Here is a 27,521-nt window from a genome sequence, read left to right as displayed (position 1 = left end):
CTTTCTGACATGACAATGAAATCTGAAATTTATTACATCTATATCTAGTAAACACATTAATTACTTCATTTATTCAATTAATATTTATTGGGCTGCTGATTTATAATGCTAGGTGTGAGTTAGAAACGGAATAAAAATGTTCCATTTTAAATAGCTCATAATATACCAAGAGAAAAATTCATTCATTCATTCATTCATTATTTATTTATTAAACATCTATTATATGCCAACCACTCTTCTTGACACTGGTGATATAGTTGTGAAAATGGAGCTTATATTCTGCTGGGAAAAAATACACAAAAAGCAAGCAAAGAGATAGACAAGATAATCATGAAATGTGAAGGTCACAGTGAAGAAAATAGAGTGATGTAGTAGACTGGGGACATACTTTAGATGTAAATGTCATGAAGGTGTCTCTGAGGACATCTTCTTTTCTGCTCTAATTGCTGTGGCTAAAACTTCCAAAACTATGTTGAATAATAGTGGTGAGAGTGGACAACCTTGTCTTGTTCCTGATCTTAGAGGAAATGGTTTCAGTTTTTCACCACTGGGAACAATGTTGGCTGTGGGTTTGTCATATATGGCCTTTATTATGTTGAGGAAAGTTCCCTCTATGCCTACCTTCTGGAGGGCTTTTATCATAAATGGGTGTTGAATTTTATCAAAAGCTTTTTCGCATCTATTGAGATGATCATATGGTTTTTCTCCTTCAATTTGTTAATATGGTTTATCACATTGATTGATTTGCATGTATTGAAGAATCCTTGCATTCCTGGGATAAACCCTACTTGATCATGGTGTATGATCCCTTTAATGTACTGTTGGATTCTGTTTGCTCATATTTTGTTGAGGATTTTTGCATCTGTGTTCATCAGTGATATTGGCCTTTAGTTTTCTTTTTTTGAGACATCTTTGTCTGGTTTTGGTATCAGGGTGATGGTGGCCTCTTAAAATGAGTTTGGGAGTGTTCCTCAGCCATAGTTTGGAAGAGCTTGAGAAGGATAGATGTTAGCTCTTCTCTAAATGTTTGCTAGAATTCGCCTGTGAAGCCATCTGGTCCTGGGCTTTTGTTTGTTGGAAGATTTTTAATCACAGTTTCAATTTCACTGCTTGTGATTGGTCTTTTAAATTTTCTATTTCTTCCTGGTTCAGTCTCAGAAGGTTGTGCTTTCCTAAGAATTTGTCCATTTCTTCCAGGTTGTCCATTTTACTGGCGTAGAGTTGCTTGTAGTAATCCTGCATGATTTTTTGTATTTCTGCAGTGTCAGTTGTTACTTCTCCCTTTTCATTTATAATTCTATTGATTTGAGTCTTCTCCCTTTTTTTCCTGAGTCTGGCTAATGGTTTATCAATTTTGTTTATCTTCTCAAAGAACCAGCTTTTAGTTTTATTGATCTTAGCTATTGTTTCCTTCATTTCTTTTTCATTTATTTCTGATCTGATCTTTATGATTTCTTTCCTTCTGCTAACTTTGGGTTTTTTTTTTTTTGTTCTTCTTTCAGTAATTGCTTTAGGTGTAAGGTTAGGTTGTTTACTTGAGATGTTTCTTGCTTCTTGAGGTAGTATTGTGTTGCTATAAACTTCCCTCTTAGAACTGCTTTTGCTGCATCACATAGGTTTTGGGTTGTCGTGTTTCCATTGTCATTTGTCTCTAGGTATTTTTTGATTTCCTCTTTGATTTCTTCAGTGATCTCTGGGTTATTTAGTAGTGTATTGTTTAGCCTTCATGTGTTTGTAATTTTTACAGACTTTTTCCTGTAATTGATATCTAGTCTCATAGTGTTGTGATTGGAAAAGATACTTGATACGGTTTCAACTTTCTTAAATTTACCAAGGCTTGATTTGTGACCCAAGATATGATCTATCCTGGAGAATTTTCCATGAGCACTTGAGAAGAATGTGTATTCTGTTGTTTTTGGATGGAATGTTCTATAAATATCAATTAAGTCCATTTTGTTTCATGTATCATTTAAAGCTTGTGTTTCCTTATTTATTTTCAGTTTGGATGACCTGCCCATTGGTGAAAGTTGGGTGTTCATTCCGCTAGTATTATTGTGTTACTGTCGATTTCCCCTTTTATGGATGTTAGCATTTGCTTTATGTATTGAGGTGCTCCTATGTTGGCTGCAGAAATATTTACAGTTGTTATATCTTCTTCTTGGATCGATCCCTTGATCATTATGTAGTGTCCTTCTTTGTCTCTTTTAATAGTCCTTATTTTAAAGTCTATTTTGTCTGATATGAGAATTGCTACTCCAGCTTTCTTTTGGTTTCCATTTGCATGGAATATCTTTTTCCATCCCCTTACTTTGAGTCTGTATGTGTCTCTAGGTCTGAAGTGGGTCTCTTGTAGACAGCATATATATGGGTCTTGTTTTTGTATCCATTCAGCTAATCTGTGTCTTTTGGTGGGAGCATTTAGTCCATTTACATTTAAGGTAATTATCGATATGTATGTTCCTATTCCCATTTTCTAAATTGTTTTGGGTTCGTTATTATAGGTCTTTTCCTTCTCTTGTGTTTCTTGCCTAGAGAAGTTCCTTTAGCATTTGTTGTAAAGCTGGTTTGGTGGTGCTGAATTCTCTTAGCTTTTGCTTTTCTGTAAAGGTTTTAATTGCTCCGTTGAATCTGAATGAGATCCTTGCTGGGTAGAGTAATCTTGGTTGTAGGTTTCTCCCTTTCATCACTTCCAGTATGTCCTGCCACTCCTTTCTGGCTTGCAGAATTTCTGCTGAAAGATCAGCTGTTAACCTTATGGGGATTCCCTTGTATGTTATTTGTTGTTTTTCCCTTGCTGCTTTTAATATTTTTTCTTTGTATTTAATTTTTTTTTTTTTTTGCGATACACGGGCCTCACACTGTTGTGGCCTCTCCCGTTGCAGAGCACAGGCTCCGGACACGCAGCCCCAGCGGCCACGACTCACGGGCCCAGCCGCTCCGCGGCATGTGGGATCCTCCCAGACTGGGACATGAACCCGTGTCCCCTGCATCGGCAGGCGGACTCTCAACCACTGCACCACCAGGGAAGCCCTGTATTTAATTTTTGATAGTTTGATTAATATGTGTCTTGGTGTGTTTCTCCTTGGATTTATCCTGTATGGGACTCTCTGCCCTTCCTGGATTTGATTGACTATTTCCTTTCCCATATCAGGGAAGTTTTCAACTATAATCTCTTCAAATATTTTCTCAGTCCCTTTCTTTTTCTCTTCTTCTTCTGGGACCCCTATAATTCGAATGTTGGTGTGTTTAATGTTGACCCAGTGGTCTCTAAGATTTTCCTCAATTCTTTTCATTCTTTTTCCTTTATTCTGCTCTGCAGTAGTTATTTCCACCATTCTTATTTTTTTTTTTTGCGGTATGCGGGCCTCTCACTGTTGTGACCTCTCGCGTTGCGGGGCACAGGCTCCGGACGTGCAGGCTTAGCGGCCATGGCTCACGGGCCCAGCCGCTCCACGGCATGTGGGATCTTCCCGGACCGGGGCACAAACCCGTGTCCCCTGCATCGGCAGGCGGACTCTCAACCACTGCGCCACCAGGGAAGCCCCACCATTCTTTTTTCCAGGTCACTTATCCGTTCTTCTGCCTCAGTTATTCTGCTATTGATTCCTTCTAGAGAATTTTTAATTTCATTTATTGTGTTGTTCATGACTGTTTGTTTGCTCTTCAGTTCTTCTAGGTCCTTGTTAAACGTTTCTTGTATTTTCTCCATTCTTTTTCAAGATTTTGGATCATCTTTACTATCATTACTCTGAATTCTTTTTCAGATAGACTGCCTATTTCCTCTTCATTTGTTTGGTCTGGCAGGTTTTTACCTTGCTTCTTCATCTGCTGTATGTTTCTCTGTCTTCTCATTTTGCTTAACTTACTGTGTTTGGGGTCTCTTTTTCGTAGGCTGCATGTTCATAGTTCCCATTGTTTTTGGTGTCTGCCCCAGTGGCTAAGGTTGGTTCAGTGGGTTGTGTAGGCTTCCTGGTGGAGGTGACTTTCTCCTGTGTTCTGGTGGATGAGGCTGGATGTTGTCTTTCTGGTGGGCAGGACTGCGTCCAGTGGTGTGTTTTGGGGTGTCTTTGACCTTATTATGATTTTAGGCAGCCTCTCTGCTAATGGGTGGGTTTGTTTTCCTGTCTTGCTAGTTGTTTGGCATAGAGTGTCCAGCAGTGTAGCTTTCTGGTTGTTGAGTCGAGCTGGGTCTTAACTTTGAGGTGGAGATCTCTTGGAGAGCTTTCTCCATTTGATATTATGTGGAGCTGGGAGGTCTTTGGTGTACCAATATTCTGAACTCATCTCTCCCACCTCAGAGGCGCAGGCCTGACCCCTGGCTGGAGCACCAAGACCATGTCAGCCGCACAGCTCAGAAGAAAAAGGAGAAAGAAAGAGAGAAAGAGAGACAGAGAGAGAGAGAGAGAGAGACAGACAGACAGACAGACAGAGAGACAGAGAAACAGAGAGACATAGAAAGAGAGAAAGAAAGAAAGAAAGAGAAAGAAAGAAAGAGGGAGGGAGGGAGGGAAGGAGAGAGGGAGGAAGAAAGAGAATAAAATAAAAACAAAGTTATTAAAGTAAAATTTTTTTTAAATTATTAAAATTAAAAAGTTATTAAAGAAAAGAAAATATAGAGAAAGAAGTAAGAGAGCAACCAAACCAAAAAACAAATCCACCAATGATAACAAGTGCTAAAAACTATATTAAAAAAAAAACCACGGACCGACAGATCCCTAGCACAAATGGTAAAAGCAAAGCTATACAGACAAAATTACACAAAGAAGCATACACATACGCACTCACAAAAAGAGAAAAAGGAAAAAAAAATATATCTATATACAAAAAAAGAAGAGAGCAACCAAATCAATAAACAAATCTACCAATGTTAATAAGCTGTAAATACTAAACTAAGTTAACATAAAACCAGAAACAAATTAGATGCAGAAAGCAAACCCCAAGTCTACAGTTGCTCTGAAAGTCCACTGCCTCCATTTCGGGATGATGCGTTATCTATTCAGGTATTCCAGAGATGCAGGGTATATCAGGTTGACTGTGGACATTTAATCTGCTGCTCCTGAGGCCTTTGGGAGAAATTTCCCTTTCTCTTCTTTCTTCACACAGCTCCTGGGGTTCAGCTTTGCATTTGGCCCCAAATTTAAATTTTGGCCTCTGCGTGTAGGTCGCCTGAGGGCATCTGTTCCTGCCCAGACTTGGGGGGGTTGGTTAAAAGAGTGGCTGATTTGGGGGCTGTGGCTCACTCAGGTTGGGGGGAAGGAGAGGTATGGAATGTGGGGTGAGCCTGCGGTGGCAGAGGCCAGCATGACATTGCAACAGCCTGAGGCGCACTATGTGTTCTCCCAGGGAAGTTGTCCCTGGATCACAGGATCCTGGCAGTGGTGGGCTGCACAGGCTTCTAGGATGGGAGGTGTGCATAGTGACCTGTGCTCGCACACAGGCTTCTTGGTGGCTGCAGCAGCCTTAGCATCTCATGCTGGTCTCTAGTGTCCACACTGATAGCCATGGCTCGTGCTCATCTCTGGGGCTTGTTGAGGCAGTGCTTTGAGTCCCCTGTCCTTGCGCACCCCGAAACAATGGTCTCTTGCCTCTTAGGCAGTTCCAGACTTTTTCCCGGACTACCTCCTGGCTAGCTGTAGTGTACTGGCCCCCTTCAGGCTGTGTTCACGCAGCAAACCCCAGTCCTCTCCCTGGGATCTGACCTCCGAAGCCCAAGCCTCAACTCGCAGCCCCCGCCCACCCCGGCCGGTGAGCAGACAAGCTTCTCAGGCTGGTGAGTGCTGGTTGGCAGTGATCCTCCGTGTAGGAATCTCTCCGCTTTGCCCTCCGCACCCCTGTTGCTGCGCTCTCCTCCGTGGCTCCAAAGCTTCCCCCCTCCGCCACCCGCAGTCTCTGCCCGCGAAGGGGCTTCCTAGTGTGTGGAAACTTTTCCTCCTTCACAGCTCCCTCCCCAAGGTGCAGGTCCATCCTTATTCTTTTGTCTCTGTTTTTTCTTGTTTTTTTTGCCCTACCCAGGTATGTGGGGAGTTTCTTGCCTTTTGGGAAGTCTGAGGTCTTCTGCCAGCATTCAGTAGGTGTTCTGTAGGAGTTGTTCCATATTTAGATGTATTTCTGGTGTATGTGTGGGGAGGAAGGTGATCTCTACATTTTACTCCTCTGCCATCTTGAAGGTCTCCCCCACATTTCCATTTTGAAAAGATATGTTGACCTTTGTGTGTAGACTGGAGTGAGCAGAGTCTAGAGGGAAAGTGGGAGGGTAATTAGAAAGCTAGTTTTCAGTCTAGGCAAAAGATAATGTTGGCTTAGATTGAGTTATTTTTCAAGACACATCCGCTCTCTTCCTCCTCCACCGTGGGTTGGAGTATGCTTCCCTTCCCTGGCCAGCCTTTGAGACTGACCGTGTGCTTGCTTTGGCCAATGGAAAGTGACAAGATATAACACAGGCAATAGTTTTAAATGTTTTAGTGCAGGGGTCCCCAACCCTTGGACCATGGACCAGTACCGGTCTGTGGCCTGTTAGGAACCGGGCCACACAGCAAGAAGTGAGCGGCGGGCAAGCGAGTGAAGCTTCATCTGTATTTACAGCTGCTCCCCATCGCTCGCATTATCGCCTGAGCTCCACCTCCTGTTGGCATTATGGTGAGTCGTATAATTATTTCATTATATATTATAATATAATAATAATAGAAAGGAAGTACACAGTAAATGTAATGGGCTTGAATCCTCCCAAAACTATCCCCCCACCATCTGGTCCGTGGAAAAATTGTCTTCCGTGAAACTGGTTCCTGGTGCCAAAAAGGTTGGGGACTGCTGTTTTAGTGGTTTAACTTGTATGTCTTACTCCTTGGTCTGCCATGAGAAGACCATGCCCCAGGTAGCTGCCCCTCCGGCATGGCCCATCTAAGCCACATGCCTCAGAGCCTGAAGCGGAGCTGCTCTGGCCAAGTCAAAGAACCATGAGCAAGAATCATCTAAACTTATAATCCACTGAGTTTTGGTTTGGTTTGGTATGTAGCATTATTGTGGTGGTATTAGTGGCACTGGAGGAAATTGGTAAATTTGATATATATTTTAGTGACAGGTTATGAGTTTCTGGTTTGAGTGGGTGGCTGTGTGGTGATGTCATTTACTGACACAAGAAAGACAAGAAAGAACAGTGTTTGGAAGAGAAGACCAAGGTTTCTATTAAATACATTATATTTGAAATGCTTATTAATATGCAACTTCACGTGTAAGACAATTATATACATGGGTCTGAAATTTTGAGGACAGGTATGGCCTGGAGGATAAAGTTTTAGAGTCACTGATGTATGGACATATTTACCTAAGGAACTGGATGAAATCTCCCAAGGAACAAGTGAAGTTAACACAAGTGAAAGGGCTTATGATAGAGGCTCATGGGACTGCATTTTTTAGAGGTCTGATAGAAGAAGGAGAGAGATTGAAAATGAGCAGCCAGGTGTTCATAGGATGGAGACCAGGAGAACTTGTCACATAGTCCCTACACAATACTATGGGAATTTGTATACAGATACATCCGGTTAGGGTTAGTGTTAGGGTTAAGGTCTTATTGTATCAATGTTAATTTCTTGGGTGGATATTGTGAATGTGTAGAGGATGTGCTTGTTTTTAGGAGTTATGTGATGAAGTATTTAGGGGTGAAATGTCATACTGTTTGCAACTTTCAAATTGTCCAGCAAAAAATAATGTATACACACATATTTACATAACTGTGTGCATACACATATATCAGTAAGGCTACAAAGTATTTGACTTAAACAACTAAATTAAGAAGCTTAATTTATTAGATGAGTACAGAACAACAGTGAGAGGATGTACATTTTCAGACAAGTATGGAACATTGTGAAAACTGACTACACATTGGTCTATTAAGTAGGGGTCAATAAATTTCAAAGATTTTAGAATTATATAAATCATGGTCTCTGATTACAGTGAAATTAAATTTTTAAATAATAACAATGATAATTTAAAATCCCATTATTTGGAAAATTATGGATTATTTATAGAAAGTATGGAGGATGGATTGGAGGGTATCATGGTTGGAAGCAGGAATCCAAGTGAGGAAGCTATTAGTGTTCCAGAGAAGAGATGGTAAAGCTCTGTGTTGAGACAGTATGAGTGGAAAAGTGGAAGGGATTTGATGACTGATTGTACTAGGAGGCTGAGGGAGAGTGAGTAGTAGAGGTGACTTCTGGGTTTTGAATGGATGGTGGTGTCATTAATTGTGAGAGGGGACATGTTGATTGGAATGTCTTTGGGACATGCATATAGAGATAGTTATTCAAATTTGGCCCTTGAGAGTGGTCTGATCAAGATATAGAGATTTTGTGAAGTATCCACATTTACATGATGAATATAGCCATGGGAGTGGACCAAATCATTTAAGCAAAGGGTTAGAAGGCAGTCAAGGAAAGAGCTGTGGGGCATACACAACAAGACTACAAGTTGAGGTAGTCATAGCAAAATGAGCCCATGAAGGAGACAAGTGAAATAGTCAGAAGTGAAGGAAATTGAATGGATGATTGACTCCAGAGGAATGAATGATTGATTCCAGCTGAACTCTGAGAAAAACATGGTAAATAGTGTTAAGGACTAGAGTTTTTTGGTTGGAAGTTCTAATGCCTTATGTTTCATTTGTTTGATTTCATTACAAAACCCCCAAATGTTCATCACTTTACCTGCATTTTCTTTTCCCAGTCTTCCTGTCTCTTACTAATCATTTTAACCAGAAGTGATTTATAGTTTATGTTCCAGAACTGAAATTCTAGAGTTGATGTAATTGTTTTAGAGACTAGATTTTACATAAAGGGAATGGTTATGAACTCAGAAATGTTATAATTTGCCCAAAGTCACACAGTAAGTCTTGTTCCCCATCTAAAGGTTTATCTAAACTAATTAGAAGTAATGTAGGATTTTCATATGCTTTAATTGCCTTTCTAGAAATCTTCATTAACTCTATACTACTTAAAAAAATTTTATTTATTTTTAATTTATTTTTATTTTTGGCTCTGTTGTGTCTTCGTTGCTGCACACAGGCTTTCTCTAGTTGCAGCGAGCCGGGGGCTACTCTTTGTTGTGGTGTGCAGGCTTCTCATTGCAGTGGCTTCTCTTGTTGCAGAGCACCGGCTCTAGGCGCATGGGCTTCAGTAGTTGTGGCACGTGGGCTCAGTAGTTGTGGCTCGTGGGGTCTAGAGTACAGGCTCAGTAGTTGGGGCACACGGGCTTAGTTGGGGCACACGGGCTTGCTCCACAGCATGTGGGATCTTCCCAGACCAGGGCTTGAACCCATGTCCCCTGCATTGGCAGGAGGATTCTTAACCACTGTGCCACCAGGGAAGCCCCTATACTACTTTTTGAAAGGGGTGTAACTACACTTATTTTCTATTTTGGATGCAGTACTAACATGATTTAGTTAAATGGTAATGTAGAGGGCTTTCAGTTTAGCGATTAAATGGATTATCCCTAAAGTTTTTAATACTTTTTTCTCAAAATGGGCATATCTTTTGCTTTATTAATTATTGTAGTAGCACAAGCTTAGTTCCTTTAGCATCACTGTAAAATTCACTCTCTAGATATCTGGGTTGCACGTCTCCTGACATTTCCCCACATCCTTTTTCTCCTTCACTTTTCTGAGTGATTTTCAGTTAGTTATGCTGTCCATTGAGAGTGGCAATCTTTTATTAATCATTATATCCTATATCTCCTCTCTAGGAGTTAGCATGACAATTTTCACTCAGTAGATATTCCTTAAATAAGTAAAATTAAAAATATGCATATTGGGTATCCTAGTGATTAAGAATGCAGGCTGTAGGGACTGCCTGCCTGGGTTTGAATATTGCCTCTACCTCCTGCTAGCTGTATAACCTTAGGAAAGTTAATCTCTGTTTCTCTGCTTCAGTGTTCTCATCTGTAAAATGGGGATAATAATAGTACCTAATTTATGGGGTGGTTGTGAGAATAAAATATGCTAATCTGTATACAGCAAGTAACACACTTGGCATATGGCAGATATTTTTAAATGTTTCTATTTTTACGACTCTAACTTATAAATTCTTTCTCTACTTCTTCACTTTAATACGATATTTCTCAACTTACTGTGTATCTTTATGTAAAGTGTGTCTTTTGAGCTCTGTAGTCACCCTCCAAAGTAAGCATGGCAGAAATTATCCTTTTCCCATAGTTAGGCACCTGAGGCCCCGGGAGCTCTGCCTGGGGGCAGTGGAGCAGAGTGAAGAAGAGTGAATTTACAGTCAGAGGGATATGGGTTTGTGCCCTGGCTCTGCACCTTTTAACTTAGATCTTTGGTAAACTGTTTTCCTGTATAATAGAGAATAATCACAATACTTCACCAAAAAACAATAGAACAGTTTTGAGGTTTAAGTATGAGATAATTCACAGGGAATGCTAACCAACACCCCTGATATAAATAGTCAATAAATATTAGCATTCTGTTTTCCATTTCTCCCAATTTTTTGTGTTCTTTGTTATACATTTTAAATCTAGATTATATAATGCTATCGACTATGCTCTTTTATTTGTTAGCATTTACAAACCAAGTAGTTTGTAAAATTTCTAAAACAGAGGGTTTAATCTCATATGTTCTCTGTATCTTTAATATCTTTTTAATATACCTGAACTAGTAGCTAGAATGTCTTTAATAGATACATGACTTAATATTTTGTTGCAGTGTTTCAAACTGTGTTAGTCCCATTATTTGTACAAAATAGAAAGTAATAGGTATTTAAAAAATATTTATGTAGGTTTCTTTATAGACTCTAAGAACTAGATTTTTTAAATAGCAGAACCTTTGCCTTTTGTGGACTTCAGTCTTTCTATCAAATGGAGGAGATTTCTGGAGCACTCAGTGTTCCTATTTACATTAACTAATGATTGCTAAATTATTTTAAAATAGCAGGCTCTGCAATAAAACCTAAGCCTGCTGAAGATAAGGATGATAATAATGCTGATATGTATAAACGAGGCTTTTTGTACTCATTGGAATGTGCTGTATTCTTGCAGACGTTTCTCTGGAAGCTATCTCCTTTCTGATATATGCAGTTCATTTACTCTACACTTTCAGTCCTAAATTTTAGTAATTGCAGAACATCTGAGGAGCATGGGGTGGAAAAAAACACTTAAATGTTTATTTTTACCATATCTTTGTGTTAGTAATTTTTTTGAAAAATATCATACCTATTATTAAAAAAATCTGTGATTTGCAGTTTAATTCAAAGAATGCACTTAGAACTTGAAAACTAATAGTATACAATTAAAGCTTTTCTTTTCTTTCGAATTCCAGAACAAGTTAACCTGGGTAAAATAGTGACTAATATTGATTCAGTGAGTAAAAAAATGGAGAAAGAGAAGCAACAGCACCATGCGAAGACCAGGTAATGTGTAATTGGTTAACTTATAGAAAACATACACTATTCTACTTTGCCAGTATTTGTTGACCAATTGTCATGGTTTGTCAAGTCTGTTAACACCCCATGCATGAGGCTAATTTGTCCTTCTGCTTGAGTACCTCAAAGCATATTAATTATCAAAATTTTAGTTTTTAGTTCAATTAACTTTTGAACTGGAAGATGTCTGAATAGTTAAGCAAACCATCTGGGTTTTACAGTGCATAAGCTCAAATCCAATTTGTGGCTTTCTTGAGAAAAATGCCATATTTTATGATAATATTACATAAGTTTGGTATTTTAATAATTCATCTGCAGCTATTATGGAGCAGAGTTGTTATAATTTTTCTTTTTTAATATAATAATTTAAAGTTAGTCTTTTTCTAACAGAAGGTGAGGATGATCCTACTGAGCATAGTTTGAAGGCAGGAATTTTGAGCATTGCTTCTGCTTTCCAAAGGTGTCTGGAGATGGGTCAGTTACTTTTCTGAGTTATTCCACTAAATAACAGCATCATCTTTGGGGTAATGTTACAATTGTGTACATAATTTTTGGCCCTAAAGCTACAGATAGAACCTCTAAAGGCCCTTCAGCACATTTTGTAGGAACATTTATACTTCTAGAATGTAAATACTGCTCTGTTAAAATGTATTTTTCAGTGGCTTGTTTTGTATTAATTCATTATATAACATGGTCAGAAATGTGGGGTAATTGGCACAGCTATAAATAATAGAAATTAGAAAAAATGTTGCTGTGACTGTAAAGAATGTCCTGGATCTTCCAACATTTATCCTGCAAACTGTGCTTAGCACTACAAGTTTTATGCTCAGAAGTAACCACTTTCTTGGCTTAAAGTGTAATACGATACTGGAATTTGGAAGAGTGGAGTATATGTACAGCTTTAATACTGAGGGTTTGGTTTTATCCATGGTAAGAGAAGATATTAATTAGGAAGGAAAATAAATGATTGTATTGGAAATATACTAGTTAAAAAAATATTCTTTTGCCTTTACTTAAGTTAACCTGAGAGCCAGGTTGGTCTAGCAGAGTGTTACCTGCTAAAAGAGTAGTTAATATAGCAATTTAACCAAACAGTTTAGAATTTCAGCTAAACTTTAAAACTAGAAAAGCTAACTGAACTAATGTTGAAAAACTACCATTTTCAGTATATTTAGATGGGGCTGTAATCCAAGGAAGAATAGTGATAATTTAGGGAAAATTAGAGCACTCATTAATAAACCTGATCAGGTTTAACATCTTTCAGTATGTCTTTCTCAAGAGAGTTGAGTATTTCCCAAAGAATTGTTTCTTCAGCAACTGGTGAAAGATAAAGATCTCTTGACATCCTAACAATCCATGTTTAATGAAAACAAAACCTGCTTAATGAGGAAGATCAACACCCTTTGAAACTAAGAGCAAGTACTTCAATGACAGCCTGGGGTACATAGAGACTGAACTTCAATCCACTAAGGCTGCCTTGTCTTTTTTTTTTTTTTTTTTTTTTTTTTTTTTTATGCGGTATGCGGATCTCTCACTGTTGTGGCCTCTCCCGTTGCGGAGCACAGGCTCCGGACGCGCAGGCTCCGGACGCCCAGGCTCAGTGGCCATGGCTCACGGGCCCAGCCGCTCGCGGCATGTGGGATCGTCCCGGACCGGGGCACGAACCCACGCCCCTTGCATTGGCAGGCGAACTCTCAACCACTGCGCCACCAGGGAAGCCCTGCTTTGTCTTTATTTATAGCTAACTTATGGCGGTAACTTGTTTCCTGCCACAGCAGTTGGCTTCTTTTCATAAATGTTAGAAGTGACTTAGCCATGAGGGTATAAGCAACAGAAAGGAAAATGGAATCAGTCAGGAAATCAGGTAGGGGGTTGTTAACAATGCAGGGAAGGCTTTCGGACTAATTAGCATGAACTGCCCAACTCTTTGTGAGACCCTGGAAAGGTTTCTGTTCAAGACAAATAGAACCCAAAGAGAGGAGTTGTACAGAAACGACTTTTAATTTCCTAGAAGATGCTGTGGAAAACACTAATTTTTAAGGTGACACATAATATTTTTAGGTAGACCATAAAAATATTGACCCAACAAAAGAAATTTCCTTGGAAAATACATGAAGAAATATGATGGAATCTTATAAATGTATGTTTTTTTTTCCTTTTCCCAAATTTCTCTATGTTTGACTTGCAAAGGAAAACAAAATTGAATACTTCTGCAGTTTCAAGTTTAAGCTTAAGGAACTGAAGTTCTTCAATACACCTTTGAATTCTAACTTCAAAGATTAATTGTCATACATTAAATACTTTTTATTTCAATAATGATAAATGTGAGTGCATTCTAAATATTAATTTTCCATCAAGGAAATTTATTTATTATGCATTTATTTATTAGAGCTAATTTTTTAGTTAATAATATTTGGTACATTTGAAGGTATGACAACTGCATTTCTGTAAACGCATTCTGTATTTCAGGCAAGTGAAATACTTCCCGTAGTTTTGTGATCAGTGGGAGTTTCTTATGTGTTACATAACAATTTGTATTTAGGTTATTCTGATCAATTTAATAGCAGAATGAGGGTATTATAAAATAATGATAGAATTCCTCATGGCATTTGGTACATTTGTGTTGAAACAACTCTGGTATTTCACCTTAGTGTTTGCACAATATTTTGCTTAAGTGAACGAATTGTGGTCTACTTCTGTTAGAATCTTTCATTAATAGGGAATCATTGAAAAATGCAATTAATAGTTCTAATTTGGAGATTTAACTAATAGTTAACCAGGGACTAGTTATAAGGAAGCAAAGCAAACTACAACTATGTATGTTGATCCCATTCTTGATCATATAAATAAAATTCTAGAATTTCAAATGGAGTTTTGCAAAGCTGCCTGCATACTCAAACCTCTCGTATTTTCCCTTGACAATGTGATTTTGTCATATAAGGGGTACCTCAGTTCTTTGGCCAACTGCATAAACGTGACCACATGAGTGACAGACTAATGGATCCTATAAGTCACTCATTTATTTACTATTTATTGAACACCTACTATATGCCAGATATGAAACTCAAAAGCGGACAGTCACAGACTTTCTTCATAGACCCTAGTTTTTTGATGGGTAGAATGTTTTAAAATCCTAAAAATTTATGTAACATTTCTTTAATATTTGAACTAGCAATTGCATTTCTGTACCAAAATAATGATGTGTATCTTTGTGCATTTACAAAGAAATATATTCACTATATGTTATCACGTATAAAAATAAGCTAAAAAGTTCATGTACATTTATGTACGCCTAAACATAGAGAAGGTGTGGGGTATATTACACATGTTAATCATGACAAATGGAGTGAGTATAAAGTAGTAATAAGGTGCTTACTTAGTTCCTTAAATCCCACTGCCTGGATTCAAATCCTGGCTCTACCCATTTGTAGCTGGAGTAATCTGAACTATATACTATTTAACCCCTAAATCTCTTAGTCTCTTCCTTTATAAAATGAGTATAATAATAGTAAATATTCAGAGGCTTGTTGTGAGTATTAAATGTGGTAAGACACATAAAGGGCTTAGAATAGTGCTCAGCTCATAGGAAGCATTTAAGGCTTTGCAATTATTATTCATGTACTAGGGTAGTGAACTAGGGGTAATTTTTATTTTCTTACTTTTGCTTATTTACATTTTCTAAAGTTGCTACATGGTGCCCGTTTTTTGATTCAGCTGACTTGGTTGAAGCTCTCCAAGTCATGATAGGAAAACATATTACTTAAAATCTCTTGCAAAACAGAAGAAATAGATATGATGCATGTTCATTTTTCTGATTTTTATTAGAATTTTTCTTTCAGAAAGCAAATGTTCCTATGTTATCCCTGCTTAGATCCAGCAAAATTTGGTATTATTTTGTCTTCATTCAATAATAAATATTTATAGAGGGCCTACCATGTGCCCCTTACTCTGCAGTGAGGGTCCTGATGATACAATAGTCATAGTCTCTGTCGATAGGAGATGAGATTTTCTCTCCATGATTAGCATCTAATCCTGTAACATTAGTCTAGAAAGTTTGATTACTAGTAAATCACTCAAAGCTCTACCTTCATGTTTTGGAAACAGAATGGTGGACTCATTTTGTGCCTTCCCCATCATCAACCTTGGCTTGCACTCACAACCCATGACCTCCTCTTCCATGGGGCTTTTGAAAGAAAATGGTGAGTCATACTGCTTAAGTGTGGTAGCAACACAGTGACTTTCATTATTTTGTATTCATTTAAAATGCAAAGTCAAACAGCTGGTATTGAACAGTCATTTCCTTTATATTTCATTTCAAATAATGTGTCACAAGATAGAGATTTCGGAAACAACCACTAATAACTAATTTTTTAGCTCCTTTATTTGAACTTTAGAGATTGAATTTTTTTTAATGTGTGTAAATATTGAAGGTTTTAGGAAATTATAAGGATAAATTCTTATAATTTTAAATGTGTCTCTATAGTTGAGTTTTTGTTGTTTTAAAAAAATATGTATTTCTTCAAAAGAAAATATAGATGACCCTCTTATGTCCCTTAAGTGTGATTGAGCAACTCTGGAACTTGGTGAGCTATGTGATGACCTTGGGGGCTGTTGATTCAAAAACTATTTTGTAGTTTTCCCTCTTTTTAACTTGTTAGTCATGTTCTTGAGCTTCAGGCTGTCATTAAGAGAAAACTCTTCTTGTAGGGTGGGACTTTGATTGATTTTGGAATGCATTTTTGAAAATTTGCAGAATAAACTCCTCCTTGGTTTCTCAAGGCACTCTTGTTTAAAATTTCCTTTATCCATCTACAATTTTACCAGCCTTTATTTGTTTGGATTATTACAGAAGGAATTTAAACATCAACTGGAGGCTCATCAAACACATTTTTATTAATCGAACCAATATTCATCCAAACTATTACTGTTTGTGAATATAATGTCAGAATCTTGAACACATACAATAGGTCTATTTAAAATATTTACTTCTTGTATTTGTCCATAGCTTAAGTTCTTTTAAGGCTTGATCAGATAATTTGAAGCCCCAGGGTAGTAGAATAATGTGTGGGTCTCAGTTGAGTCTAGCATTAAGTATGTATGTGAAGAGGTAAGTGCTATCAAAAATTCCTCATATGGTACAGGGTCTGGTGGTGAAATAGTTTTAATAGATAACAGTCTTAAAATCTGATAACCCTAGGGACTTCCCTGGTGGTCCAGTGGTAAAGAATCTGCCTTCCAATGCAGGGGACACGAGTTTGGTCCCTGGTTGAGGAACTAAGATCCCACATGCTGCAGGGCGACTAAGCCCGTGCGCCACAACTACTGAGCTCTTGTGCCTCAACTAGAGAGCCTGTGTGCTGCAAACTACAGAACCCACATGCTCTGGAGCCTGTGTGCCACAACTAGAGAGAGAAAACCACACATTGCAACTAGAGAGAAGCCCGCCCGCTGCAACGAAGAGCCCACATGCCTCAACGAAATTTCTGCGTGCCACAACTAAGACCCGATGTAGCAAAATAAATAAATAAGATAAACAAATAAAATATTTAAAAAAAAACCAACCCGATGACCCTGAAAACTGATGTTTACAGCCCTTAACTACGACGTAGTCAAAATTCTACTAATTGTGTGACATTTAGAGTTTATTCAGGATCATCCTAAGGGTTGATAAAAGCCTCTATTTTCAAATACCATCCACCTCAGGTAAATCACATGTGTCTTTCCCTTGTGGAGGAGCCTATTAGCCCATTGAAGTGTTTGGTAATTCTCATGGCTTTAGTTTGAAAGTAGATATGTGAGTCTTCTTTCTCTGTATATGTGGAGCTTACTATACAGGAGCTTGACCACTGTTCATTTAGTGCTAAAGATAAGATAGAAGACCTTTCTTCTAAAATATTTGTTGAGAGAATCCCAGTTACTAGCTATAGATTATTGTGAAATTGTGAGTGTAAGGCTGGCACCTACATGATATGTTTTGAGATTTGCTAAAGGTTCTAGCTGTGCAAAAATGTTCTGCTGAAATATCTGAAATATTTACTAATAGAACTATAGCTTCATGAAAGCTAAAGAATTCATATACTTATCACAGTGACTGCCACATATTGGGCATTAATAAACATTTGTTAAATGAATGTATGAATGAATGAAGATAAATTAATAGGAGAAGCCACTCAAATGGAATATACTTCTGTATGTATCTATGTGTCTGTTTCTATACAGTAAGCTAAAACTTGATAACTGATAAAAGAAAAAAGAATTTGGGAAAATAAAATACAATAATAACAGCAGTGAATATAAACATGCAAAAGAATAACACTGGATACTATCTTTTTATAGTTCTTATTTATGCTGATTTTATGTAGACTGCTCAGATACCATAAAAATAAGTAAAATGTTATGCAGTGTACTTTACATGATTTAAAACCAAATTGTTGGGCAGATTATTAGTTTTATGATGTAAGTCTCTCAATACTCATAAACCTCATGGGAAATTTAAAGTTAAACAGGCTAAAAGTATAAAAAATGGCAGTAAAAATCATTATTTCCAAATGCTACAGGGTAGCTATTCTTTTTTCCTTAAAATGAAAGGTATTTTTAATCAAGTAAGAATGGGAATTTCATCACTGCTTTGTTGTATGTGAGGTTTTTGTTTTATTTTGTTTGGTTTTAAGCTAAATTGCTCTTTTATAATTGCAACATTTTTAAAAATAAGGGCAGAAATATCTGAGGACCTGTGGCCAGAAACTTATTTTATGTAAGCTACTAGTAAAATGTGAAAAATGTTGATTTTCTTTTTGAATAACCTAGGTGTGGTCCTGGCTTTGTGTCTTGGGTGAAGAAATAATGAATATATTTTTTATGCTTGCTAATTTTTTAGTTCATTTTAAGACTAGAGTCTAAAAATTTGTACAACAAAGCCTTTTATCCACATATTATTGTAACTCTGTTTAGTAAGTTACAGCTTCACTGAATGTCTGAAACAGCCACTGAGGTCTGTTTAACAACAGAATGTTGCTTAAATTGTGAGAGAATATAGATCTTGTGGTTTTCTCTGGGGTGTATGGTAATTTACTGGGCTCTTAAAGTTGCCCAGTTTTTTTTTAGGATAAATAAATTATTCTTATTAAAGGAAAAAGGAGAGGAAATTAGAACATAGGAATTAAGACAAAGTCATGATTTCTATCCTTTTGATATATAGTATATAATAATAATATATTTATAGTATTATATATGTAAATGTATGTACCTAATACTGCTTGAAGCCTTGCCTTTTAAAGCAGTATAGCACAGTGATTAAGAGTGAAGGCACTGGAGTTATTGTAGTTACTCTAATGAGGTTAGAATTCTGACCCTGCCAGTTTCTAGCTGGGAAACCTCATTCAAGTTAATCACTCTGTGACTCAGTCTCCTCATTGGTTAAATTGGGAATAATAACAATACCTACCTAAAGTTTTTTTGATAATGCTTGTGAAGTATATATCATACATCCTAGTACTTAATAAATTGAGCTGTAATTCTTAGCTACAGTTCCCTTGATATACATAGTAAAGCATGATACACTTGAAAAGGCTTTGACCCTGTCCTAAAGGACGTATTACTAGAAGCACAAGACACACCTCATTACGACTTTGCCTTACACTATCAAAGCACTGAACTCAGGAAGTGAGGTTTATGGTTATTGTATAAACACAATCATGGCAGCCTTTCCTGGATTCAACTATTTTTGCCATTGTCATTGTTCACATCCTATTCTAGACCTTGACTCTGCCTGTTTGCCCTCCTATTTCAGTGAATTTGGAAGGTCATTCTTAAAATGATATTCCTCAAGCACACCTTTCACTGGTGATTTTTCTCCCCATCTTTATGATTCTAATGGAATAGGCCCATGGTAGAAACTCTTTAACAGACTTTATCAAAGAGAGTTCTAGGAAGGTGGCCATGTTTGTCAAAGAAGCCCACGTTGCTCTCCATAAGAACCAGTTCTCTGTGTGGCCTGGTGCAGATCCTTTCAGTTCTCTGTCATCCTCAAGGAAAGAATGAAACTGCCCTCAATGAAAGGGATGAAAGGTTAGAAAATGTCCTTTTCCTGTATGGCTGCTTCTCAGATATTAAAACCTCTCTACATAATCATTGGCAGGAGAGAAGAGGACCAATCCCCCCAGACTCTGCTCTTGGCAAGATTTCTTACCTCTCCCTACTTGCTAGGTTCACAGCCTTGAGACCCTCAGGATGAATCTTATTAAATATGTCCTTTAACTCTGTCTATATTAGTCTCCACAAGACACCAAGGACTTCCAGGTCAACTCTTATCATCAAAACCCCACTATCTATATAATTCTGTATGTCTTTCTTCTCTGAGTTTATCCCTCACCCTTCCCACCTCTGAAACCTGTTTACTGTTATCCTTGAACTGCTAGCCAGTAGCCAGCAAAAATCCTGAATCCTTAACCTCTTCTAAGTGTTCCTTTCACCTTCTTGGTCTAGTTGAAATCTGTGCTCTGTCCCCAACCCTCAGGACATTTATTTCTCTGCTGCTCTCTTAAGAGGTGATGGTCTTCTCTCTCTCTCATGCTTCATGTCTCTGGGACTGGAGATGGTGAGGTGATCTCCTTATTCCTCATGATGTTTCTAGACCATTCTCCCTCCCTCTTCACTAAATCTGCCAGCTTTGAATATCATGTCATCAAATGATATCCTTCATTACCTCTCCTTCCTACTGTAATCTATTGATTTGTATCCATTCTCTCATATCCTAAAGAATTTAGCCCTTGGATCCTTGTAACTTTTACTAGCTCTAATCTTGTAATAACTCTTTGTGATTTTGGTATCCAAATAAATGAGCTCTGTAACTCATTGGCTTCTTGATTCCTTGAGTTCTTCTCCTCCAATGAGTTTGGTGCCTTTCATACTATATACACATATGTATGTGTATATATATATATATATATACACACACACACACACACACACACACACATACACACATATACATATATGTGTGTGTGTGTGTGTGTGTGTGTGTATATATATATATATATATTCTCTGAAAGTTATGGCCTAGAGACCTTTGAAATAGTTCCAAAATCTCATTTTGAAGAGCACTACCAGTCAACCAGACTACCTTCTAAACTCCAACATTTTTTTTAACTCCCACTGGGTGTCTGGGGGCCCCCAATGTTCATAGGCCTGGAGATTAATTTTTGAATTTTTTCTCGAGCTATACTCATTCTCTTGGTAATTTTATCTAATCCATAGCTTTAACTACCATTTATATGCAGATGACTCAAATTTATATCTCCAGCCTGGTCATTCTCCTCAATTCCAGCTCACATTCAAATGCTTAATCAACATTTCTGCCTGGGTTTTTATTACGCATTTCGAACTTAACATGTCTGACTCAGGAACTTTGTACATGTTGTTTTCTGCCTGGAAAGCTCTTTACCTTAGACGTCACAGCATCACTCCATTACAAATTCTGGGCTTTGTTCAGATGCCTTCAGATCAGTGAAGCCATCCCTGACCAGCCTATTATAGTAGCAACTATACCCCCCACCCAGCCCCATTTACCAATCCTGCTTTATTTTGATCTCTAACATTTAAGTCCTCAGGACATATTGCCTACTTACTTATCTGGTTTTGTCTACTCCTGCTATAGTGTAATCTCCATGAATGCAGATAGTTTTGACTGATTAATTCATTAATAAATCCCTTGGACCCAGAATCATTCCTGGAACATAGGAAGTGCTCACTATATTTTGTTGGATGAATGAAGATAACTGCTATTTTATTTTCTAAAAGAGTGGTAAAAATTTTCATGTTTATTTTTTCTATTCAATGAGGAAAGTTATCTAATTTATCAGAATAAATATTTTCACCAATGGAGCTCAAATATGTTTTTGTCATTTTGAATAAAAAACTTACAGCTAGAAAAAATACAGCTGTGTGTGTGTGTGTGTGTGTGTGTGTGTGTGTGTGTGTGCACGTGTGCACGCATGTTTCTGAGCATATCGTGAACAACCATGTAAGGAGAGACTTCTGGGTACAGGACACCTAAAATTTCTAGTTAAATATTAAAAAAATAACTTTAGTAACCTGGCTGAACTACCAGGAAAGGACAAAAATAATAAAAGCAGAAAATATAAGAAAGCCTGATTCCATAGGGGTTTAATGTTCCTTAGAGTGATTTGTTTTTTAGGGCTTATACTTATTCCTGGTGGCCTAGAACTTTCCTAGTTTAAAAAAAAAAAAAAAAACTGGCATCACTTTTCTCTGTTTTCCTGTCTGTCTATCTATCTATCTACGTATCTATCAGCATTTATTGTACATGCATGTATTTGTTGTCTGGCCTCAGGTATCTAGAATTAGATTAATAGAAATTACTGTTTCATGATGCATTATCATCACTTGTCCATGAATTGCCCTCTTTAATTTATTTTTTGTATTATTTAGTATTATCATGAACACAAATAAAATCATCCCTCAGCCCCAAAACTATAATATTGACAGAAACTATCATCTACCGTGCCTCTTGCAAATTCTATCCCTTTGCTTCCACCCCAGATTTGGAGGAATTCTGTTACATTCTTGGTACTAATCCTTTGTTAATTATATTGTGGCTAGTCTTTTCACTTTATTTAAGGTGTCTTTGATAAACAAATAATATTGATTCAAATACAGTAAAATTTAGCAAAAATCTTATCCTCTCCGGGATAATAAAAGGGCTATGAAGCACTTTAGATTTGCTCTTCCTCCGTTTTGAATTTCTTACTATCATTTTCCATTATTTCAATTTTCTCTTTTTTAAAACTTTAACCCCACAAGCCATGCCATAATTATTATTAATTATTAAAGATAATGTTTATTTAGATATACCTGCCTCCAGGTAGATTAAGAATTGAGAAAAACAAATTTTTAGAATGAAATACAGATGGATATGAAATATCCTTCCTTTTATTTAGGCCTTCTTAGAACTGTCTCAATAATATTTTATAATATTCTGCATTTTTAAAAAAGATTTATTTCTATGCATTTGATGTTTTTGATGCTATTTTAAATGGTGTCTAAAATTTTATTTTATCCCTACCCCCTTTTCTGGAATATAGAAATCCAGTTGATCTTTTTTGCACGGACCTTATATCTTTATGGCTTTTATAAATTAACTTACTACTTCTAGTAGTTTATCTGGTGTATATATTGCTCATTTTAGACTTTCTATATACACAATCATGTTGTCCATGAATGATGATAGTTTTTGTTCTTTCCTTCCTATTCTAGAGCTTTTATTTATTTTTTCTTACCTTATTGTGGTAGTGAACACTTCCTACACTATGTAAAATAGAAGTGGTGAGAAGGTTTCTTGTCTCATTTCCTATCTCAGAAGGAGTTATTATATATGTTAGCATTAAGTATAATGTATTGTGTTTATTATAGACTCTCCTTCTTATACTAAAAAGTTCCTAGGTTGCTAAGAGTTTATCATGAATCGATGTTGTACTTTATCAAATGATTTTCTCTTTATCTCTTAAGATGATTGTATGATTTCCCTCATTTGTTCTTTTTTTTTAAATAAATTTATTTTATTTATTTATTTTTGGCTGCATTGGATCTTCGTTGCTGTGCGCAGGCTTTCTCTAGTTGCGGTGAGCGGGGGCTACTCTTTGTTGCGGTGTGTAGGCTTCTCATTGTGGTGGCTTCTCTTGTTGCAGAGCACAGGCTCTAGGCCCGCGGGCTTCAGCAGTTGTGGTACACGGGCTCAGTAGTTGTGGCTCACGGGCTCTAGAGTGCAGGCTCAGTAGTGGCGCACGGGCTTAGCTGCTCTGCAGCATGTGGGATCTTACCGGACCAGGGCTCGAACCTGTGTCTGCTGCACTGGCAGGAGAATTCTTAACCACTGCACCACCAGGGAAACCCCTCATTTGTTCTTTTAATTTAGTGAATTATACTCATTGGTTTTCAGATGTTAAACTAATCTTCAACCCTGGAATAAACCTAATATGAATTCAATTTGCTAATATTCTTTTGAGGGCTTTTTCTTTTTACTGAAGAGAGAAATGACCTGCAATTTTGCTTGTTTTCATCTTCTTTCAGTTTTAGTAAGTTATGTTTATAATGATATTCTAAATTGTCAAAAGTATTGCCATAAAATTGTCCACAGTAACGTTTGTACTGATGTCTTCTTTTTAATTTTTGATATTAATTATTTAGGCGCTCTCTCTCTCTCTCTTCCCCCACCTCCCTCTCCTCCTCCCTCCCCCTCTTCCTTCCTCCTGTTTCTCTTTGGTCAGTTTTGCTAAAGTCAGTTAACTTTATTGTTTTCTTTTTTATTTAAACCAAATTTTTAGCTTTGTCAAATTTCTCTATAGTACACTGCTGTCTATTTCATGAATTTCTATTAATTGCTATATTTTCCTGATCTTCATGCTGTGGTCAGCTCTGACTGAGCACCTTGAGACCCTAATATTTGTTATTTGGTTTTACTTCAGCATTTACTCATAACAATGAACACTTTCTAAATTCTGTTATATATGGTATTGTTATCTAATAAGTGTGATGCAGTCTTCTCTCAGTAAAATGGATGAGTTTTTTGAGGACATCAGTCCTTCTTTAAAAATAGCCGATAGAAAGTGGAAGACACATGAGATCTCAAAAAATGTTTTATAAATAGTCCTCGTTCCCCTGTGAAGATCGCTTAAAATGAAACCCTCACAATTAGACTCATATTAAGATCAATAGCAAATTTTTAGTTTTCATTTCTTTTTGTTATAAAAATACATATAATCATACTAAAGAACATTTGGAGAAAAGAAAAAACTTGTCCATTAGTGCCACCACCCTCTCCATGACTAACAACTTGTTTATTTCCTTCCAATTTTGTTCCCTTTGCATCTTTTTAAAACCTAGTGGCTATACAAATTTTGATTTTTTTCTAATTAAGTCTATTAATTTCCTTTCATTAATTGGATATAAATGTCCATTTCATTTCTTCCCAGTGATTGTAAGAGAATTCTCCTCCACGTACCCGGGTAGCAAACTCTCCAGCTTCTTCACCTGCCTGCCCCTCCAGGGCTTACTCAGTGTACTAGTTAGCTTGGGCTGCCACAACAAAATACTATGCACTCGGTGGCTTAAACAACAGACGTATTTTCTCACAGTTCCAGAGGCTGGAGGTCTGAGATCAGGGTGCCAGCATGATTGGGTTCTAATGGGAGCTCTCTTCCTGACTTGCAGCCTTGTAGCTGTTTTCTCACCTGGCCTTTCCTCAAACCATACATTCAAAGAGAGAGAAGTCTCTGGTCTTCTCCTATCCACTAATCCCATCATGAGGGCCGCATACTTATGATCTCATCTAAACCTAATTATCTCCCAAAGATGCCATGTCCGAATACCGTCTCATTGGTGGGCAGGGCTTCAACACATACGTTTTGTGGGGACACAGTTCAGTTCATGGCACTCAGTATCAGAGGAGGAAAAGACATGTTCTTTGTTCCTGCCTTCTGACACTGTGTGAAGGCAGCTGAAGGAAGAAAGGGAGGGAGGGAGGGAGGGAGTCTCAACCCATTTCAGAAGTGGAAAATAGATTTTTTAAAGTAACAAAATCTAAGATAGTAAAATCTCTAAATAGATTGTTTTATGCAAGTTTCCACTATATCATAACAGGTGGTGTGGGAGGTAGTTGATGCTTGTCTTATGTACATTTATTTATTTATTTTATTGAAGTATAGTTAATTCACAATGTTGCATTAGTTTCAAGTGATTCAATTATACAAATATATATATATATACACACACACATATATATTCTTTGTCAGATTCTTTTTCATTATAGGTTATTATAAGATATTGAATGTAGTTCCCTGTGCTACACAGTAGGTCCTTGTTGTTTACCTGTTTTATATATAGTCCTGTGTGTATGTTAATCCCAAACTCCTAATTTATACCCCCCCACCCCACTATCCCCTTTGGTAACCACAAGTTTTTCTAAGAGAGTCGCCTTGTGTACATTTAGACTGTTGATAGTTGCCCTTTTAATTCTGTCCTTACCTATCTCTCCAAATTCTACTGTAATCATTAAGTACCTTCTCATAAATATTTTCTTTCATTAGTGCAATTTCAGTTATTATTTTATACCAAGGTGATTATAAAAGTGATTTGAAAAAGTGAAATTTAAGATATTTAAAATATTTTTATTATTTTTGCCACAATGCCTACTCAAAATATTAACTGAAGGATAGGTGTGTATAATAAAATAATAGAACAAATTTCTTTTTAATATAATAATATACTAGTAATAAGTTTCTTTTTATATGTTGTCTCCTTGATTCTGATGGGATTTTCAGGCATGGCCAGTCTGACTTTTCTCATCTTTCAGGTGAAGAAACTAAATATCAAGAAGCTTGCAACTAGCTCAAGTCTCACCAGTATCAGGCTTCTGATTCTTAGTTCTTGTTCCATTTTACTGTTTTGCTTTATAAATGTTCATATTGTCTTATATGTAGCAATGAATATTTTGCTCTATAACTCTAAAATTAGGATATTTTAAAGCTGTATTTCAAGGCAGAACAGAATGATTCAATATACAATGAGCTTATAAAATGACTGTTTTGTGGTACATTTAATGTTATGGACTGAAAGCTCGTGTAAATTTGTGTGATTTTTGAATCAGTTTTAGTCCATCTGATCCCATACAGTCTAAATTTTGTTTCTTACTACTCTACATACTTTTTTAAATTGCATTTTCAGTCAGTCTTAAAAGTTCATCAGTGATGTTACTGCATCTGCCTTTATATTGAATTATAAATTGGTTTGTATTGCTTTTTCAGTATGTAACAATATAATAGGAAAGATAGCTGTCTTGTATGATGCCCCACTGCTCATGTTAACAGACATTTCATAAAAGCACAAGTGTTTTATTGTCTGAAAACACAACTTGCCTCATCTTTTTTAGGAAAATGTGAAAAATATTTTTAATGTAACAAATTCTAAACAACCAAAAATTTTCATGCTGGGAGAATGCATGCTATGATATTAAAAGTGTTCAGGAAATCTCTAAGAGATACTTGTGGGGTGTAAAAACTGTTTTCAATCCATTACAAGCATGCTTGTGTCTTGAATCCAGGTATTTCTCTGTTCACCATACACTCTGTCAGGAAAAGAAAAACAAATACGCTTTAGCTAATTTTAGGCCAGTTTTAAAAATCTCAAGAGAGATGGGATATATAGTCAATAAATATTGATGGTGGGAGGAAGATGTATTCCACAGTGAATTACATATATTTCTTATTCAAACAATCTCAAAATATAGTTGATTCAAATATGAAATTTCTTATTCAAAATAATCTTGAGCTATAACCTATAATTTTAAAATTACAGATAGGCAATTCATTTATATATCCTGAAGTAAGATTGAGAGAATATCTTTTGGCCAGTGATGTACAGTCGGAATAAAATTTGAGAAACACTTATAATTTACAATTTTCTAGTAGCCACATTAAACAAGTAAAGAGAAGCAACTGAAAGAAATTTTAAACACACTTTTTATTTAACCTAAAGCATATATACAAAATTTATCATTTCAATATGTAATCAGTATGAAAAATTATTAACATATTTAACATCCTTTTTTTTCTTACTAAGTCTTTGAAATCTTGTGCATAATTTAACACACTGTACATCTCAATTCATACTAGCCACATTTCAAGTGCTCATGGGCACATTGTTACCATACTGACAGCACAGCCTTGGATTCGGGGCTGCACCAGATCTCGGTCACTCATTTCTGTGATAATGCTTGGCACATAGTAAATGGACAGTAAATGTTTTAAAAAAGAGAAAAAGGAAGCAACGAAAGGTAATAGGATAAATTTGTAGTCAGATAGAACCATGTGTATACCCACTTACTAGCTGGATGCCCTTGGATTGGGTATTTACTCTTCCTAACATCTGTGTCCTTTTATGTAGGGGTGAGATATTTGTATCTGCCTTTCAGAATTATTGTGAAAGTGTTGAAGTATCATAAGCTGAGCACCTGATTGGTTCCCTTTCACCCCCTTTCTTTTCCGAAATTGAATTAAGTCACATATTAGATGACTTAATCTATTTGTG

The 27,521-nt window shown here is 36.8% G+C and overlaps 1 protein-coding gene across 1 annotated transcript in view; it reads left to right on the top strand.

Moving 5' to 3' along the window:
* IQCM (IQ motif containing M) overlaps window positions 1–27,521 on the top strand; it is a gene marked incomplete at its 5' end in the record, with an annotated part of 334,909 nt that overhangs the window by 32,021 nt on the left and 275,367 nt on the right. Inside the window, 2 exons of the mRNA XM_082653985.1 lie at window positions 11,318–11,408; window positions 15,525–15,619. Coding sequence (XP_082510111.1) covers window positions 11,318–11,408; window positions 15,525–15,619 — 186 coding nt within the window. The remainder of the gene's footprint in view (window positions 1–11,317; window positions 11,409–15,524; window positions 15,620–27,521) is intronic.

The sequence above is a fragment of the Grampus griseus genome, assembly GCF_964374135.1.
Source record: "Grampus griseus genome assembly, chromosome: 4".
NCBI lineage: Eukaryota > Metazoa > Chordata > Mammalia > Artiodactyla > Delphinidae > Grampus > Grampus griseus.
Note: the sequence above shows the minus strand (reverse complement) of the source record. Positions and strands in the feature narration are given on the sequence as shown.